This window comes from Hemicordylus capensis, chromosome 6, assembly GCF_027244095.1.
Source record: "Hemicordylus capensis ecotype Gifberg chromosome 6, rHemCap1.1.pri, whole genome shotgun sequence".
Lineage (NCBI taxonomy): Eukaryota > Metazoa > Chordata > Lepidosauria > Squamata > Cordylidae > Hemicordylus > Hemicordylus capensis.
In genome coordinates this window covers 80,958,339-80,977,786 of record NC_069662.1, presented here as the reverse complement: position 1 = coordinate 80,977,786, position 19,448 = coordinate 80,958,339, and the positions used below count along the sequence as shown (strand labels likewise).

The window sequence follows — 19,448 nt, the reverse complement described above, 5'->3', positions numbered from 1 at the left end:
ATATAACAAGTTCGTAAGTCCCTATAAAAAAGACAGCGGAATAAGATATGAAAGATAGACTCCTGTTCTCCAGAGCCACAAGGACATAGTCTCTGTTCTTTTGGGATCCCTCTAAATTTACCTTCTAATTCAGCTGAAGTTAGCACATTAAATCTGGCCAATGTAAACATCCTGCGATATTTAGTGATAGTAATCTTACCCAGGTAATTTGCAGGTTTAGTATTATACATTTGTAAACCTAGGAAAACTTCTTTAGAGATTAAAGATCGATCAATCTGCATTTCCATATCATAGATCCGCTGCTTTAATATCAGTCTCGCGTGACAAAAACCCATTTCTAATAGACCATCCAGGCTAAAGCCATATAAACTTATTTGGCAAGATATTGACTGTTTCCAGCTAGAATTAAATTTATCAGTAAAAATTAAGTGAGCAAGGCCTGTAGAAAAGAAAGAAAATCTCAACCAGAAGCTGAGAATGGAAAACCACATCCGGGCTTCCATCTTAGGCATGCCAGTTTCCATCCTCAATATTACATTGGGAACACATCTAGGGATCTGTAAAATAGATCTCAGAAACTTTGTCTGAACTATCTCTAGTGGAGTGCAGTTAGTATATGGGCCCAACTGCGACCCATAAAGCAACTGAGAGCAGGCTTTAGCTGTAAATAACTTAAGGGCGGCTGGTACAAATTGAGCCCCCTCTTGGTGGAAATATGATTGGATGGTCAATGCCGATTTACGTGCATTTTGGGTAACATATTGCAGATGTGCTTGGCATTTCGTAGTGGCCTGGAAAACAACCCCTAGATATTTAAAGGTCTTAACCTGTTCTAGTTTATGTCCAGCCAAAGACCATTTCAAGGTCTTTGGGTGTTTAGCAAAGGCCATAATTTTGGTCTTGCTATAATTGATTTCCAGAGCGTATTCATGGCAAAAATTAGCCAGAGAGCAAAGCGCTCTACGGAGGCCGACAGGAGTCCGAGATAAAATTACTGCATCATCTGCATAAAGCAAAATATTAACCTGTCTACTGGCCAATTTAGGTGGATGGAAAGATGGATTAGTAATAATATCCACAATGGGGTTAATATAATAATTGAAAAGAGCTGGGGCAAGTATACAGCCTTGCCTCACTCCTCGAAAGGTAGGAATTTCTTTAGTGAGGATTCCAGCTGAGCTACATCGAACCTTCAGACGTGAGTTCTTGTGGAGTTTATATATTAAAAGTAGCAGACGTCGATCAATAGAGGAGTTAAACAGTCTTTCCCATAATTTATCTCTGGATATGGAGTCGAATGCTGATTTAAAATCCACAAAGGCAGCAAAAAGAGTGGAACGGGGTAGATTAGAATATTTCTCCGCTAGATGTTGTAAGACTAAAGCATGCTCAATAGTAGAATGATTGGCCCTAAAGCCTGCCTGCTCATCAGCCAGCACCTGCTCTTTGTCCATCCAGTCCTGGAATTTATTAAGTAGGTGAAATGCATACATTTTGCCAATAACATTAAGAAGGCTGATAGGGCGATAATTAGATGGCAAACGTCTTTGGCCTCTCTTATGTATAGGAATTACAATTGCCAATTCCCATTCACTAGGGGGCGAGGTCGTCTGATCAATTGCTGTAAACAGAGAGGCTAATACCGGCAGCCACCAATCCATATTATTCTTGATGGCCTCTACCGGCAAATTATCTGAGCCAGGGGCCTTACCAGTTTTAAACTGATTCACTATTGAAGCAATCTCTGTATATGTTACTGGGGTCCACTCAGGTAATAAGTTAGGGTCCAGTTCCTGTTCTATTTGTAAAAATGTTGTAGTTGCTCCCTCTCTGACATATAGAGCACAGAAATATTCAGTCCATTCTCCAACAGGTATATAAAAAGATGGCGGGGAAGGTCTGAATTTAGAAGAGAATGATACCAAAGACCAAAACAAAGACACGTTTTTAGCCTGTGCGGTACAGATAAGACGCTGCCAATCTAGCCCTTTGGCCTAGGCATACCTGTATATTCCTATCCTCCGGGAGCACAGAAGATTCCTACATTTCTCCTATAACAGCCTCCTTTTTCAGTATTGGGCACTCCGGCCTAGCCTTGGCCCCACGGGTATTCACGAAGATAATGGTCCATCTCCACCTGCAGGGGGTATGCATTTACTCATAACTGGATGATCTCCTCATCAGGGCTTCATCCCTCCTAGTTGCCCAGGACCATGTGCAATGCACTCTGATGTGTCTCAAGGACCACAGATTTGTAGTAAATCTAGACAAGTCTGCTGCATCTCTCACAATCACTGCAGCACCTAGGAGCCATCTTCCACACCATTCTTGCGACCGTGACTCTCCCACCCAAAAGGAGAGACATGATCATGGATATCATCACCCCTCCCCCTCTGCGCCGAGTGGACCTGATGTTGCTAGCTCATATCCTGGGGCTGATAGTCACCAGAACCTAAGGGGTATACTCGTGAGTCAAATGGGCTTTAAAAAAGCCAAATCTGGCAACAGAGGCACCACCATGGAGTGTACACCTTGGGCCAGGTGGCATTCCCGGCCTCTTCAATGGCTCCTCCTGCTGTTCTAGAACACCATCATGTCTGTGGATCACTGACCAATACACCTCCAAAGTCCAGTCAGGAAGTCCTTCATATTGTGGCTCTCCCCAGCCCTGAAAAGGGGCCTGCTTTTCACAGACCGCAGTGGGCCGTAATTATGATGGGAAGCAGGGACCCTGGTCCAAAACGGAAAAGAGCTGGAGCATCAGCCGGCTAGAGCTGAGGGCAGCCAGACTAGCACTCCTCCATTTTCAGGCATTGGTCAAGGGCAATCAAATTCTCATTTGGATGGACAACACCACCACCTATGCCCACATAAACTGTCAGGGGGGCACCTGCTCCAAGGGTCTGATGAAGGAATCTGACCTTCTCTTCAGCTGGGCTGAAAAGCATCTTCTGTCCCTATCCGCGGAACATCTCAACGGGTCAGACAACCTGCAGGCAGACTGGCTAAGCCGCCAGTCAGTGGATGCTTCGGAATGGAGACTACATCCCCAGGTCTTCCACCAGATCTCCAAATGTCTGTGCTCTCCTCTGGTGGACCTCTTTGCGTCCCCCCTCAATGCACAAGTACCTTCTCCAGGTCTTCTCCAGCTTCCTGTCTCATCAAGTGGAAGCCACGGATGCTCTCACATCCCCATGGCCCCCTGGGCTGCTGTATACCATCCCGCTGACGCCCATCCTTTTGAAGGTCATCGGAAAGTTACAGCTGGAAGAAGCGGAGATCGTCCTGGTTGCCCCTCACTGGCCATGACGTGCGTGGTTTGCAGATCTGATCAACCTGTTAGTTTCCCCTCCACGGTGCCTTCGGCTCTGCCAGGACCTTCTGTCGGAGGGGTCCATTCACCATCCAGACCCCTGGTGGCTCCAACTTCACGCCTGGAGGTTGAATGCCAAAAACTAGCTCATAGTAGATATTCGCAACAGGTTCTGGATACCATCATAGCATCCCCGATGCCCAGCTACTCAGCTCATCTACCAAGCCACCTGGGCGACTTTCTGCAGATGGGCTTGTAGGAAACACGTCAGTTCTATCTCGGCAGAGGTGCCCGAGGTACTGGTCTTCCTCCAGTCAGGCCTGGAACTACAACTGAAACCAGCGACATTGAAGAGACAAGTCTCCTCCCTGGCTTTGATACTGGAAATTGTGGAGCCTGATACCCAGTCCCTGCACCCACACATCTCTCGTTTTCTCAGGGGGACGATGAATTTGGCTCCACCCCTAGTCCCTCATTTTCCATCTTGGAACCTGAATAAGGTTTTGAACGCCCTCATGTCCCCTCCCTTTGAGCCCCTGAGTTCTGTTCCCCTGAGGATACTTTTGTACAAGACTCTTTTCCTGGTGGCCATTACCTTGGCTCACAGGGTTTCGGAACTAGGGGTTCTCTCAGTTTGCAAGGAGCTATTTTTATTTCACCCTGAGGTGGCCGTGTTGAAGCTGGACCCAAACTTTTTTCCAGAGGTTAACATGGTATTCCATCACTCTCAAGAGATTATCTTACCCTCCTTCTGTCCCAACCCTGCACATCACAAAGAGAAGCTATGGCATAATCTAGACATGTGCTGCGCCTTATGTTTCTACATTCAGCGCACTAAGGAAGTCAGAACATCAGATTTTCTGTTTGTGTCTTTCCAATCTCGTACCTTCAGCTATAAGGCATCCAAGACTTGGTTGGCGTCCTGGAATAAGGCATCCATTAAGCTGGCCTACAAGTCACAGAATTTGGTGCCCCCTACGGGTATTACAGCTCATTCCACACGTAGTGTGATGGTGTCCGCAGCCTTCTCTACTCAGACACTGCTAGCTGGTATCTGCAGAGCGGCTATGTGGAGTTCGGCCACGCTGTTTATCCACCATTACAAGATTCCTTCCTTTGCTTCTTCACAGGCCACCTTTGGCTGTAGGGTACTGCAACAAGTAGTCTAACATCCTTTCCCACCCATGTATCAGAATACCTCTAGGGCATGTCCTTTACTGATGAGTTCCAGTACAGGGGGGAAAAGAACATTGGTCTTATCTGAAGGGTTCTTTCCCCCTGTAACTGGAGCTCATCAGGCCCAACCGGATGTTTTTCATCTGGAGTTGGGCCTGCTGATCTATTGTATATAGTTGGTGGGGACAGGTTCACTTTTGGGTGGAGGCAGCTCCAGGGTTCTAGTTTTTAGATTACCTGCCTCTCCTTTTCTGTCACCCTAAACTTCTTGTTCTTACTGTACTTTCTGCGTTAGTTAAATTTGTTTTATTCGAAGTTATCTGGTTTCCTCTAGCAAAATCTCTACCTGTAGACTCACTCTTTGCATCAATCCCAAAACTGGGGATATTGTTCTCTGGTGGGAGGAACTAGCCTTCGTTGATTTCCGGCCTGTCTCGAGCATGCTCAGTGACTAAACCCATACTGATGAGCTTCAGTTACAGGGGAAAAGAACCCTTCACAGGTAAGACCAATGTTCCTTTCTCATTAAAGGTGAAGTTGTTGCATGTAAGGACTAGTGATGCAAGCATGGTCAGCACCTTTGTTAAGTGGCTTCTTAGAGACTTTGTTTTCTATAAATTCTGTAAGAGCATTAATTAATTTATTTTTATTTATTTTTTACATTTATATCCCACTCTTCCTCCAAGGAGCCCAGAGCAGTGTACTACATACTTAAGTTTCTCCTCACAACAACCCCATGAAGTAGGTTAGGCTGAGAGAGAAGTGACTGGCCCAGAGTCACCCGATGTCTTCAGCATGTGGTATATTGGTGTACAGAGAGGTTACAGCATACGTGGCTAGAATAGTATAATTGTCAAACTTGTGCTGTTTGCTAAGGAATTCTATTTTAATTAAAATTCATATATGTATTTAATGTATGTTGGGAGTTCAGATACAAGAAGTTATAAATGTGAATCCTAAATATAGAGATACTCTTTCTGTGGCTGTATTTTTAGATAATACTATGGGACTTTCAGTGTTGTTGTCTTGGTGGGTTTTTGGTAGCGTGTAGAACCTGCCAACAGTGGGTCCCTCTCTAGAGGCTTGTAAGTCTTACCATCATTAAGTTGTCTTAGATTTTCAGTGATGCATTCTTCTACATTAATCACAAATGAGCCCCCTTTGTCCGCTGGTCTAATGGCAGTGTTTTTTTTTCTCATTTGGAGATTTTTCCGGACTGTTCTTTCATTGATGGATAGGTTGTCAGAGGTAGGTGGTGCTGTATGGTGATTCGTTTTTCTGTTGATAGAGAATAAGAAAGTCTCATGTTGTCTCTTGACAGGAGGACTGGATTCCTGTTTGGATTGGGAGTCTAAGTTTTCTTGGGCAAGAACTGAGAAAGTGAATTATCACAGGGTAGCTTAGAGTTCTCGTCAGAGTAGTTTTTAAATCAGTTTTCAAATGCTTTTATATCAGTCTTTATCTGAACAATATTACGTTCTTTTGGTGTGGGGCAAGGCCCTCTCTGTGATTGAAACTCTCTCTATGATAGTCTTCTTGAAGTTAGGTCTACTACAAGTTTTGTATCTAGTATACCATTGGAATCTGATTTTGTTTGGAGTTCAAGGACATTTTGTCAATATCACTTGAATCTTCTATTTTTCTTGTGTTTCCTGCTGTAATAACTTTTTCTTTGAGCAGAAAAGGTCTGTGTGACCTACTAAGAGAGAGTTACTTAGAGAGTTGAATGGAAAGAGAGGCAAGAAGCATTGCAAGATCTCTTTTGAGTTACCTGGTTTTGATGGAATAAGAAGTGTCAAATGTGCTTGGTTTCACTTTATAGATTTATTGTTGGTGATATTCTAGGTTTCTAAATTAGTTTCTTTTTCTGCTGTGATAGTTGTAGATGTTTCTCTAGCAAGGGAAGCTTCTGCAGATAATGGAAGGAAAGAAGGAAGCCCAGCTCGGTTTTGCATGCACATATGAACTGCCAGGATCGGGCTCAATCCCGGCAGCAACATGGTGACAAACCCGCCTGTGAAGCCCCACCTCAAAATGAGGTTAGGAGAGCAAGCGCTCTCCTAACCCCATTTTGGCAATCGTCTGTCAGCTGTGTGTGGGTGAATCCCAATAATGCACTGTGCACTTACACAGTGCATTATTGGAGCTGGGGGTGGGGTGGGGTGTGCGTCTTGGCACACCAACTCCTGGAGCTACTGGAAGGAGCTTGTGATTGTCTGGGCAGGTGATCTGCCCGCCCAAGGAGGCAGCACTGCTCGTCTGCAGGGAGGGTAAGTGTAACTCACTCTGCCCACAGACCGTCCCAGAGCCCTTCTTACGGATCGTAAGAAGAGGCTCAGTGATTACTAACTGAAGCTAGAAGTAGCATATTCAACTCATGTTTCATCTTGTACCAGTTTAGTGGAAGTATAATGACCCTTGGGATAGATAATGGATAATATAGTTCAAGAACATTAGGCATAATCTGGAGGACCTTATATAGATATTCTGTTGTAAGCTGACATTTAGTAATTTTCTCCTGTCGAAATAAATATATAGAAGGAAAACCTTGAATAAAGATACCTTGAATAAAGATGTCTGTTATTCATACTTCTACTTCTGAAGAAGATTTGTTGGATCCCAAGGTGATGCCAGTTACTCATATGTTGTATAGTAGCATAAAGTTGAGAAGGAACTTAACAGGCTTGTCTGGAGGCTCTGGATCCTGGAAGGATAGTCACCAAATATATATACAGTACAAAAAGATGACTGACAACAGAGAGTCAGAGGAAACCAAATTTAAGTTGAATGTTTCGGCTTACGCCGCTTTCAGAAACAGATGGATTTTTAGATTTATTAAAAATATACACCTTACAAGGTGGCAGTTAAGAATGCTGTGTTAGCAGAGTTCCAAGGCAGGTAACAGGAAAAGGATGACGGACGGATGTTGCATATGAATTTTACGTGCTATCCTCCAAATTCAGTCCAAGAGGTGTGAGAGTCTTGAGTCTATATATCCAAATATTTTCTTCTGTGACAGAGAGAGTTTGATTTTTAGATACAAATGTGTTTGCTTCTTCACTATTTGACAGTTTCATATAGCTTGATATCGTTTTCTGGTAACATTTGTAATTGTATACCCTTTTCCTATCAACAAATGGTAGTATATTCAGTGCTTAAAGCTGTCTTCTCTTCAGTTGGCTGAGACCGTTGTTTTGTTGTTTGTGGTATGCAGAGAACAGTATTGTGAATAGTTGTGTACAAAACTTTGTCAGCCATTGCTTTAGTGTTTCTCAACCGCTGGTCTGGACCAGTCCGTGAGGCATTGGGTACTGGTCCTTGAGGCATCATTAATAAAAACTACCCCCTCAAAAAACAATTTTGAGCTGACGGAGACCACCAGGAGCTCTCTGGAGCTCATTTCCAGGCAGCCCTCACTGCTGGATAACGTTCATTTCACTTCCTTTGGGGGTTGCCTGGGGGTGGGGGCGAGGGGGGTGACCCCCTTACTAGCTGCTGGTCCAGGAACCTGCGCATGAATAATGTACCGGTCCATGACTCCAAAAACGTTGAGAAACACTTCTGCAGACAATCAGACACAAAAAGAATCAACCTCAACAGATGTTTATCCTGTCGTCTTAAAAAATAAATAAATTACATTATAACAGATTTTCAGACTTCCTTATGACAATTCTGTTCAAGTTTTACTGCAGGAAGCATCTTCCAAATAACCAGCCTAAATCTGGTGTGCATTTGAAACCATTGCTTCCTTTAAGATCCTGGTAAGCAATTCTTTTTATGGTTTCCTTCTAGATATTTGAGAGCTGGTATAGAGGCTATGGGGAACACCTATATCGGGCAGCAGCAATATAGGAAGATGCTGAAAGGCATCATCTCATACTGCGTGGGAGATGGCAATGGTAAACCCCTCCTACCAAAGAAAACCACATGGTTCTGTGGTCTCCAGGAGTTGACACTGACTCGATGGCACAACTTTACCTTTCATAGAGGCTAGAAGGCATAGATTCCCCCTGCTGACTTGGCAAAGAGGCACCTTTTAATGTGGTGATTCTCTTTATTTAGCAGGGGGAGAGTAACTGGCCCTATGCACCCCCAGCACAGTACCTCCAATGATTGTTGCTGGTGTCAGTCTTATGTTCCTTCTTAGATTGTGAGCCCTTTGGGGACAGGGATCCATTTTATCTTTATTACATTTAATCTTTCTTTGACCATGAGCCCACTTGATGGTGTTAAGCAAGAGGCCAAGTGACTTGCTTAATGGCCTCTCCCTCCTGTCTGCAATATAGGGATAATACTCACCTACCTTGCAGGGTTGTTGTACAGATGAAAAGATAATATATGTGAATGACCTTGGGCATCCATAAGTGCTAAGCATTAACTTTATATTTGTTTGTTTTTAACAAGCAGCGTACACTATATTCCTTAATTCTACCAGTCATGTCTATAACTACTGTACTAGTGTGCATCAATCTAATCAAGCACGAGGTGCTGGTGTACCCACTTCTAAGTCTAAAAAAGGCCAAACACCTGGAGGAGCTCAGTTTGTTGGTTTGGAACTGTACAAGCGGCTTAAAGAATTTTTGAAGAATTACTTGACAAATCTCCTTAAGGTAAGACAGTAACTTTTTCAATGAAATGCTAAACTACCTGGAGATGTGTGTTTGGGGCAGTGCACAAATATATTAACTAACTAACTAACTAATAAACAGGAGAGAATCTAAGGCAGTATTGTGCAACTTGCCTTACAATTCTGTATATTGCTGTCAGTTTTAAAATATAGTTGTTAGGCAGAAATGCAGGCATTGGAAAGACGATCAGAACATGCTATGATCTGCCTGATAGCATCTTGTCAGAAACACTGTTTCAGCTAGGTTGCAAATAAAATGCCTAAGCTTTTAAAATCTATTTCAAAATCCAGTCTCCAACTCAAGCACAGCATCCCCCTGGTGCTGGTTGCTGGTGTCTGTTTAGATTGTGATTTCTGTTTAGATTGTGAGCCCTTTTCAGTTAGGGGACCACCATTTAGTTTTCTATGTAAACAGCTTTGAGAATTCTTTTGGTTGAAAAGTGGTATATACATTTATATTTTTATACTACTCTTCGTCCTAAGACCCCATAATATGGTCACTACAGTATTACTACTAAATATTTGTAGCAGTATGTTATTAAAGCTCATAATACACTTACAGTAATGTAATTATTTTTTACTAAAAATGCTTGAACATGGTGTTTGCAGTGAGCAAATTACTCTATTTGGAATTATTTCAAATGCTGAAGAACAGCAAAGACTAAACACTACTGCGGTCAATGGAGATGGCACATGAGAAATAGGAATGAAAGTGAACATTGTGAAGGCTTAAGAAAGACCTTTGAATTGGGCTGTAATTATACATGTTGTTTTGCAGATTTTTTAATTTAGTTTTTAAGCAAAGTTCGCCCCAATTCAAATGATCCAACAAATAAGAGCAAATGAGCAAAGAAGGAACTAGCTTGATATCCTGGTTTATAGAGTTTCTTAAAGCATAGAATTTTGAAGTTGGGAAGGACCTTGGTGACCTTCCAGTCCAACCCCCTGCTCATTACAGATATCTGCTATAGTATCCATGATAGCTGGCTGCCCAACCTCTGTTTGAAAACCTCTAGCAAAAAGAGCCCACCACTACACGAGGCAGGCAGGTTCACTGTCAATCAGGAGGAATTTTCTGATGTGTAGCCCAGTTCTACTTCGTCTTTGTGACAACCATTCAGATATTTGTAGGCAATCATATCTCCTCTTAGTCTTCTCTTCTCCAGATTAAACATATTCAGTGCCTTCAATCATTCCTCATAGGTTTTGGTTTCCAGACCCCTCACCATCTTTGTCGCCCTCCTCTGAACTCCTTCCAGCTTATCAGTGTACAGAATGAGAAGAGCTCAGAATTGGACAGGATATTCTGAATGAGGTCTGACCAGTGCAGAATAGAGTCGAATGATTACTTCTCATGATCTGGACGCTATGCCTCTGTTAAGGCAGCCCAAGATTGCATTAGCTTTTTAAAGCTAGGATGAAAAAAGAGAGGGGAACATGCTGTCTTGTTTCTCCTTCTTGCTTGTTCACTGGTTTGTTGGATTGTCTGAAATACACCTATGGTATGCCCAAACATTTTACAAAGTGTTATGAATTGCAGAGAAGCTATATATCTCCTTTTAAAGATTTCTGTTATACCACTTTTCAACAATATAATTCTCAAAGCACTTTACAAAGAAAAATAAGATGATGATGATTCCCTGCCCCCAAAGGGCTTGTAGTCTAAACAAAAACACAAGGTAGACACCAGGAACAGCAGCTGTAGGAATACTATGCCAGGGTTAAAAAGGGCTGGGCTGGCTTCCTTCTGCTAAATATGAGAGAATCACCCTTTTGAAATGTGCCTCTTTCCCTAGTTAGCAGAGAGTTTCTTAGTATTTACTGTACCCAGTAAGACTTTAAGTTAGCTCTAAGCCTTGTAGATGGGCTGCCAGGCTCACATTATTGGGTTCTGAATTACAGGTGGCCCTCGTTATTTGCACTCGTTATTCGCACGGGTTCTTTTCTGGCCTACAACTCCGGATAATGAAACCACAGATAATGAAACCATAAGCCAGTTGGAGATGGGGGGTGGGGGTTAGGTTCTGGAGCCCAGGAAAATGACCAAAAAATCACTGAAAAGACAGGGTAAAATCAGAAATAAGGATGGAGCACAGCACTCTACCTTGGCTACCTCAGCCCTCCCACTCGCCAATAATGCCCCCCAGCTTCTCCAGTAATGCTTAATCATGATGTTTCCTCACCCCACTGTTGAAGTCCAGCACTTAGCAGCACAAGCCCCTTGGCCTGTGGTTGGCCAAAGAGGCAGCACAGAATTAAATCCAATTCAAGTACATACACAGAAGAGTGTGTGAGAATCAAGGAGGAGAATCAATTTTCAATGGGTAATTAAATCAATCTTTCATTTAAATTGGATTTTAATTACAATTTAAATTAAATACAGTACTATAATTATCAAAATAAAAAATAAACTAGTTTAACCCACGCAGAGCATCTGCGCACTAGTACTTGGTTGTTCCCCTCACCCCTTGCCACAGCCCCCCTCACCTCAAAGATCTCTCCACTCTCATTTGAGCTGCATTCCTGCTCCTCCTCCTCCATCTTATTGCTTCCATCCCCCTTACCCCTCTTGGTCACAGCTGCAGCGTTGCTGGCACTTATTGGCCATGCTGCAGCCCCCTATCCCCAGAGACTTCCTCACCCGAACCCCGCTCCTGCTCTTCCCCACAGGAGGAGCAGCAGTTGACTGGGTCCTTCCTTGCTGCTGCCACTGCCATGGCCGCTTGTTCCCCTCAGGCCGCTGACAGTTCTGGGCCCATCCCTTGTCTGCCTGCCTCCCTCCACCATTGGCCTCGGTAGCCCCAAACAGCTGCAGTGCTTGACTGGGCCCTTCCTTGCTGCCAGTAGGTGCTGCCATGGCCGCTCGTTCCCCTCAGGCTGCTGACAGGCTTAGGCCTGTCCTTCGCCCTTCCTCCTTTCTCTCTTCCCCTTCCTTCTTTTCTCTCTTTATTTCTCCTCTACTTCCTCTTCCCCCTCCGTCTTTCTTGTCCTCCCTTCTTTTTTTCTTTCTATCTCTCCCTTCCTGAGTTAACAAATCTTTCATCTTGTTTCCTCATCTAATTCAAACAGCAGCCTTCTTCTCCCGAAGGGGCTCTTTCCTCCCTCACGACTTCTCTTTTTGCAGACCCCTGCCGTCTGTCTGACTGGCTATCTGGCTATCTATCCCTCTCCTCTACAATCCAGAACATCTTCCCACCAGTAACAGTTTCATTCCAACTGACCTTAACCATTACGGCTCCTCCTCCCTATCTGCATATGGCATCCCCACTGCCCAATCACTATGGTGCTTCTGTGCTCACAGGCTCCTCCTCCCTATTTGCATATGGAATCCCCACTGCCCAGTCACCATGGCGCTTCTGCTTGTGAGCTCTCACGAGAGCCACCACACACGGGATTAGCCACAGGTAAACTCTAAACATGCACACCAAAGCACTGCACTGTCCTCCTCCAAACTCCTTTCAGAATCAATGAGTACATGTAGCAAGAACACAAGCATGTAAGGGCAGAATGGCACTGCCAAAAATTGCAGATATGCAAAGCCACATGCCGCACATAATGTGGCCAAGTATAAATTGCCTGATGGCAGATATGTGAAACCACAAGTGCCAAAACTGCAGATAATGAGGGCCACCTGTATTGAAAGATACCAATTTGGTTGCTTTTATTAACAGGTAAAAACAAAGCCAAAAGTGCAAACATCCACTCTGAATCTATTGTGAGCACTTAAGGCTCTTTCTTCTCCATGAAATAAAATAATCACAGTGCAGCTTACCCTCAAGTTGTTTTCCTGAATAAGCTAAATAAATATGTAGCTAGTTCTGCACTTCTTAGGACCTTAGAGTTAAACAACTCTGCAGCTCAGATGGGGCGAATGTGCTTGGATTGTTTATAGAGTGATCGGTTAATACTCCATTGTCTGGAGTGTTGATTTCATGTTGATCCCAGAGAAGTGTAGTGATTTCTGTTTAATGCTGGACCAACCACTGGCTGATGAGCAAACGCACATATGAGACTTTCCATAGAGATGTTTTTAATGGCTTAACAAAAAAGGGAAAAAAAGTGGTAAAGCCTCTTGAGAGAGGCTGTTCTTTCTTACCTTCCCACAGAAGTGGAACCAACAAAAGGCATTGGACTTGTTTGCTTTCATAAACATTCCTTTGACCACTTCAGGGCAAGTGACTAAGGGACTGATTTAGGCACAAAAATCTTTTGTAGCAGAAGTTAATTTGAAGCCCATATCTATATAATCATTTTGTATATGAATATAGAAGAATTTGCAAAAGAAAACCCAAGACCAAGATCAATGGCAATGTTTGACTTCTACCTTTGTATGTCCCTGGTGATTCAGGAAGATTGGTGATTGTGAGTACACAAATAGCACTGGATTGTAAATTTTACTTGAAGGATGACTTCTGGGTAACTTCTAAAATAACAATTTACTTCATTTTTATGCTTGTAGGATTTTTAAAAGCCCTGGCATTACAATTTGATAATAAGTTTATGATAATGGTGGACTAATACGGATTTTGTACAGGCTGCCCTTTAGATATTTTTAGTGGCATACAATTAGAAGATGTAATGAGAATACTGCCTTGTGTTGTTTCTGTTATCTTTTTTTGATCCTGGTACACAGAGGAATTGGGATTTGGCTTGCCAAGCGGAACCCTGTACTTCTGGCTACTTCATTTTTATCTCTTTCTAGAACCTGTGGGTGCTGTTCGGCATAGCTGCTTTTCCAATTCAATTCAGTTTATTATGATCACAGATCAGCACACAGATCAAATCCAGATACAAGAGTCCCCAAAAGTGAACATTGATACCAGTGCATGCATATATATAAACATACACATAAAATATACAATTAAGAATTATTACATAAAATATAAAATTGAATAAGTTAACAAAATAAAAGCAAAATAAATTAAGAACCTATATTAACCATCTCCAACACATTTATTTTATTTATTTATTTTATTATACAAACTTATATACCACCCAACATTTGTCTCTGGGCGGTTAACATAAAACACACACAAAAGTTAAAACAAATCAACAGTTTAAAATCAACTATAAAATTAAAATAAACAATTTTTAAAAACTGAGAAAGCTTGTGTGAAAAGATGGGTTTTCAGGTGTCTTTTTAAAATTGCCAGAGATGGGTGGATCGTATCTCTGCAGGGAGCGCTGGGACTCATCGTTTGTGGGTCTTAATTGCAGCTGTACAGAATTTGGCCAGCAGATGTGAGACATCGGTATACATATCGGAAAGAAATAAGTTTATATAAAACTTATACTTTTCCATGAGAAGGGCAAAGTTACACTTTGGGAAGCAGTGTTGTTGGTTCTAACAGCCAGGCAAGCTGAGGACATTCCTCTTTGACAATTCTGAGACAGCTCTTAGGTTTGTGCCTCATAGTGTCTTTGCCATTGATTTAGATGCCAATCTCCATTTCTGAATTACAGTGCTTGTCACTGTTCACTGCCCCCAAAACATATTCTGCAGTAACTGGACCCACACACTAAACATTCTCCCAACTCTTGGTTTATTCCTTCCAGCAAACTGTTGCCACACATTTGTACAGAACTAAGCTGGTAACTATCCAACAGATGTAGCTCTTTCAGAAAGAGGCAACCATTTTCTCCCAGTGTGCTTTGAGACTTGGAAGGAAGTCAGAGATTGTCCATTCCTCAAGTCATGGGAAGATGGCTTCCCCTTGAGTTACCACACACCTTGTGGAAAAGAAGTGTGGTGTAAAACACAGAAGCAAGGCTCTGCTTGGCAAACCAAACCTTAAGTGTCACTTGGTTGCTTCTCAGGCTCCAGCTGTGCACCTGACTTGGGGGTGGGTATGTAAAAGGGGGCAACAGTTGCTTGTAGCTTTGTATTATGTCCTTTCTGTATTGGTGGTTTATCTCTCTTTCAGGATGGAGAAGACTTGATGGATGAGAGTGTTCTGAAATTCTACACTCAACAGTGGGAGGATTATAGGTTTTCAAGCAAAGTGCTGAATGGGATTTGTGCCTACCTCAATCGACATTGGGTTCGCCGTGAGTGTGATGAAGGCCGTAAAGGAATATATGAAATCTATTCAGTAAGTGTTCATAAAAGCCAGTAGTTTTCAATGGGGAGGTTGCTGGGTTTTTTTGGTTGAGGGGGGAGGCATAGAAATTGTGTATATTGTGTTGCTTTGTTTTGCTTCATGTAAATCCCTTCTGGAAATGTATTGGACTGGATTTAGAAGGATTTCAGTAGCAGTGATCTGCAACTATAAAATTTAGTCTGCATTTTTAACTCAAGAAAGGTCACTTGTGTTCCTTGTCTTGTGGGCCTCTTGATGCATTTCGCTGACTGAATCTTACATTTCTCATATTGATAAATATCATGTTGTGAAGTACGCTCATGCATTTCGCGTTATTACTAGACCTCAGTTTGTACAGCAACATGAACCGGCCATAAAGTGGTATGGGTAGAAGAATTATGTAAGCATTATGTAAGAATAATGTATGCGTTGGGTCCTGATGTTTGATGGCTGATTGTATGGAGACCTGTTCACTCTGGAGACTGTCTGTGTGGAGTATGGGAGGGGCTTGTGCAGCTCCTCCTCCATGCTGTTTTAGTGCTGCCCCCCAGTGAAAATAGAAACTGGGACTAAGTGATTCATGATTTGAAGTAAATAAAGCATACACCCGGTATTTGGATTGTGAATGTTTCTACGTTTTGCTGTTGCTGACAAATAGTGATGAGTGCCAGTCCCTTTATTTCATTTACTTACCTGAGCATCACCAAGATGCTCTGTTTTTTCACAAACACTTCTTAGCTGAACACAATTTCTAATATTGCCAAGAGGTCTCTGCAGAACTGATGGGTGTTCTGTTCAACAGCTCATGAATTAGGTGGTATTTGCCTACCCTATCTGCTTGACTCCAGGTGTATTCACATCCAACATCAGTGTAACACATCTTTCCTTGCAATGTGAAATTTGTAGCCTTCTGATGTTCATGGTTCTTTTCTTTTCTTTTTTGTTGTACCCTTCCATTTCATTTTCCAATGATAGGATAGTTTGAGGCATTTGAGAAAGAAACAAAATAATACCATGTAAAGGTTATGATCAGTGGGAAGGGGGGCTGTGATGGATTGCCCTTTATGGAGTGTTCTGTTGACTCCTTCCTTGGGTCTGAAAGATGGGGTATTAAATCCCTTACATAAATCAATGATCTGGATAGTGATCCGTTGCATTCATAAAGAATGGGTTCTGCGCCTGCGCAGGGACCTCGCGGACCGATTGACTAGCTCCTCGTGCCACCTCCAACTGCCTTGCACCTGATCATGCTCTCATTAAACAAGGCAGTTGGGGCGTGTCTTCCTCAGTTTCTTTTAGACCACTATTGCGTCTAAACCTCGGATCAGATTGCTCCTCAAAATTTATTCTTTGATACTACGGCAAAAGACTTGGAACGGATTCGGAACAACGTTTTGGTACTCAACTTTGGACTGTTTAAAGGACGTGTTTTGGGTTTAATAAATAAAGCCTTTGGGCTTAGAATTGCCATGAGGCGGATTGGACTATGGCGTCAAAGCCGGCAGTTAAAACGACGTTTAAAAGATGTACTAACTGCCGAGTGAAATTACCTTCTACTGATACCCATGACGCCTGTCTGCTATGCCTGGGAGAGCAACATAACCCAGCGAACTGCAAAATCTGTTGCTCTTTTTCTAAACAAACTCTGAAAAATCGAGCACTGAGATTGAGAGCGGCGCTTTATGAAGACGCTCTCCGACCCCCGACTCTGAGACCTTCGGTATCAGGACCCTCAACGTCGAGGTCGGTGTCGAGCGAGACGGTGTCTTCAGTATCGGTACCTCTCTTAGTGTACTCTGCAAGCGCGCAGTCTAAAGCCACTACAGAGCAGGAGTTTAAGCAACCAGAAGCTGTGAAGAGGAGGAGGCATAAGCACAAGAATGCTTGTTACTCCTCCACGGATGAGGAGGGCAATTCCTCACCACCTAGGAAGAAGACCAGAAAGACTCGTATTCAGAGTAGAACTCCTTCGCCTACGGATTTGCAAACCGAGGCTGAGGATTGGGACACTACTCTGAAGATAACACCGTCGCCTTGGGTGCTGCAGAGCTCGCCATCGTCGGACGGTTCGCCCTCAGCGTCGGGATCGGCAGTGGCATCGGCATTGACAGTGGTGCCGAAATCTGCATCGATGCCGGGATCGGTATCGATGGAGCCAGTAATATTGACATCGACAGCGCTGTTGGCACTGGAATCGGCATCCATGGAAGGGCCGAATGCTCCGTGCGTGTCGACATTGACAGCTTCGACATTGAGGGGAGTGCAACCTGCGGTATGACACTGAACGGCAGTAGTCTTGACTCCTGCACGGACCCCGATTCAGTCTCCAGCAGCAACGCCTCTAGATGCCTATAGGCCAGAAGAGTTTATGGACTTTGGGGAAGCAGTGTTGGAAGAGGAAATGGCCCTACCTAAGGCTAGGACTTCGCTGATGGCTCTGTTGGAGTCTAGTGAGGGCACACCATCGGGCTCGACCTTCCACGGTTTTACTGCTGTTGAAGCATTGGAACAATTAACAACCGCTGAGGTTCCCAAAACTCCATCCTTGTCACCAGTGAGAGCACCGTTATGGCCACAAGAGTCGAGTCGCCTCGTTTCCACTTCAGCGAGCCCAATTAGGCATCTAGTGGCCCCGACAGCTGAGCAGCACAGTCTTCCTAGGCCCGTGACTGTTTTGGCGCGCCCAACTAATGTAACTGCAGCCATGTCGTTGGATATTGGTCACATCACACATACTTGTGGATTCAGGCTTAGCCCAGACATAATCTATCCACCAGACTATGCTGAATATAAAATCTGGAAGGCGCAGCAGAGACTCTGTCATCCTCGTTCGATACCGCCACTACCAAACATGCAGCAGTGCCCTTTAGAGTCGCAGAGGGCACCAAACGTAACTAGACCAACAAGACGTCCAAAGGCTGTTATAAAAGATCAACAGTAGCCCCTAGGGGTAGGGTGGCTTCTATGCATGACACTTTGAGCAGTAGTGGTAGTGACACGGACACCTCATATATATCTGACACTGACGGGGGTAATCTGCCTGAACCTAGTGAGCCTGACCCCCCTTCGGAGGTTGCGCCGAAAACTTCAATTTCTCCCATAGAGGAGTTGAAGGTGTACCACACATAAATACGGGAAATGGCGGAGGCCTTGGGCCTTGAGGTTAAGTTCCCAGAATTAGATCTGAAGGATCCCGTATACAATATGATGGCGAAAGCAAAGCTTACCCACCCAGTATCTCTTCCAATGATACCAGCTATATCAAAAGTGGCTCAGTCCACGTTGGAAGTACTGCAGCCATCCACGGCCACCTCGAGAAAGTTGGAAGGTTTATATCGGGTACAAGAGAAGGAGAACACTTACCTTGTGAGACATCCAGATCCAAACTCGATAGTGGTTGAGTGTGTGTCTATGAAGGGTGGTCAGCGTCACACTACCCCTGCAGACAAAGAGGGTAGAAAGCTCGATGTTTTGGGGCGGAGAGTGTATTCCACTTCTAGTCTCGCTGTCAAAATAGCGAATTATTCTGCCTGTATGACACAATACGTGCACCACCTCTGGGACATGTTCTTCCAGGACTCGCCGTCAGTGTCCTCCGATTACTTGCAGAAGGCATTGGCACAGACCTATGAGAAAGCAACTGTAGTGACTAGGCATTTGCTTAGTACTTTTAAACATCCGGCTGAGACTGAGTCACGGGCCATGGCCATGGCTATTACTTTGCGATGCCATGTGTGGCTCAGATCGACAAATTTACAACCCAAAATGAAAGATAAGATTGAGCACTTACCCTTTGATGGGAAAGGGTTGTTTGCAGAGTCAACGGATGGGACGATGGAATTGTGGAAGAAGATGAAGTTTACAGCAAAGTCCTTTATGGCAGCTACATCTTCGACGGGACAGCAATCCCGTAGTCTCTCCTATGGAAGACAACAAAACCGTTATTCTTATAGACAGGATAGAAAGGAGTACAGAAAACAAAATAGACCTTACCAAAGGAATAAGCCCTATTTCCAAAAATCAGAGGGCCAAAAAACAGCCAAAGAGCAGTCAAAACAGTCTCTTTGAAGTTCAAGTCCATCCACAGCACAGGCACATAGTAACACCAAGTTCAGTACCCGAGGCTCCCAACACCAGCCTTGTGGTGGCCAATGTTTCCATCAAATTGGCAAGGCTTGTACAAGCGTGGCACAACATAACATCAGATCAGTGGGTGCTGAAAATCATAAACTCTGGTTATGCAATAGAGTTC

At 43.6% G+C, this 19,448-nt stretch overlaps 1 protein-coding gene across 2 annotated transcripts in view; it reads left to right on the top strand.

Moving 5' to 3' along the window:
* Positions 1–19,448, top strand: part of CUL1 (cullin 1) — a 107,237-nt gene that overhangs the window by 39,488 nt on the left and 48,301 nt on the right. For both annotated transcript variants that reach the window (XM_053265739.1, XM_053265740.1), the window contains exons 3-4: positions 8,925–9,099; positions 15,041–15,208. In XM_053265739.1, coding sequence (XP_053121714.1) covers positions 8,925–9,099; positions 15,041–15,208 — 343 coding nt within the window. The remainder of the gene's footprint in view (positions 1–8,924; positions 9,100–15,040; positions 15,209–19,448) is intronic.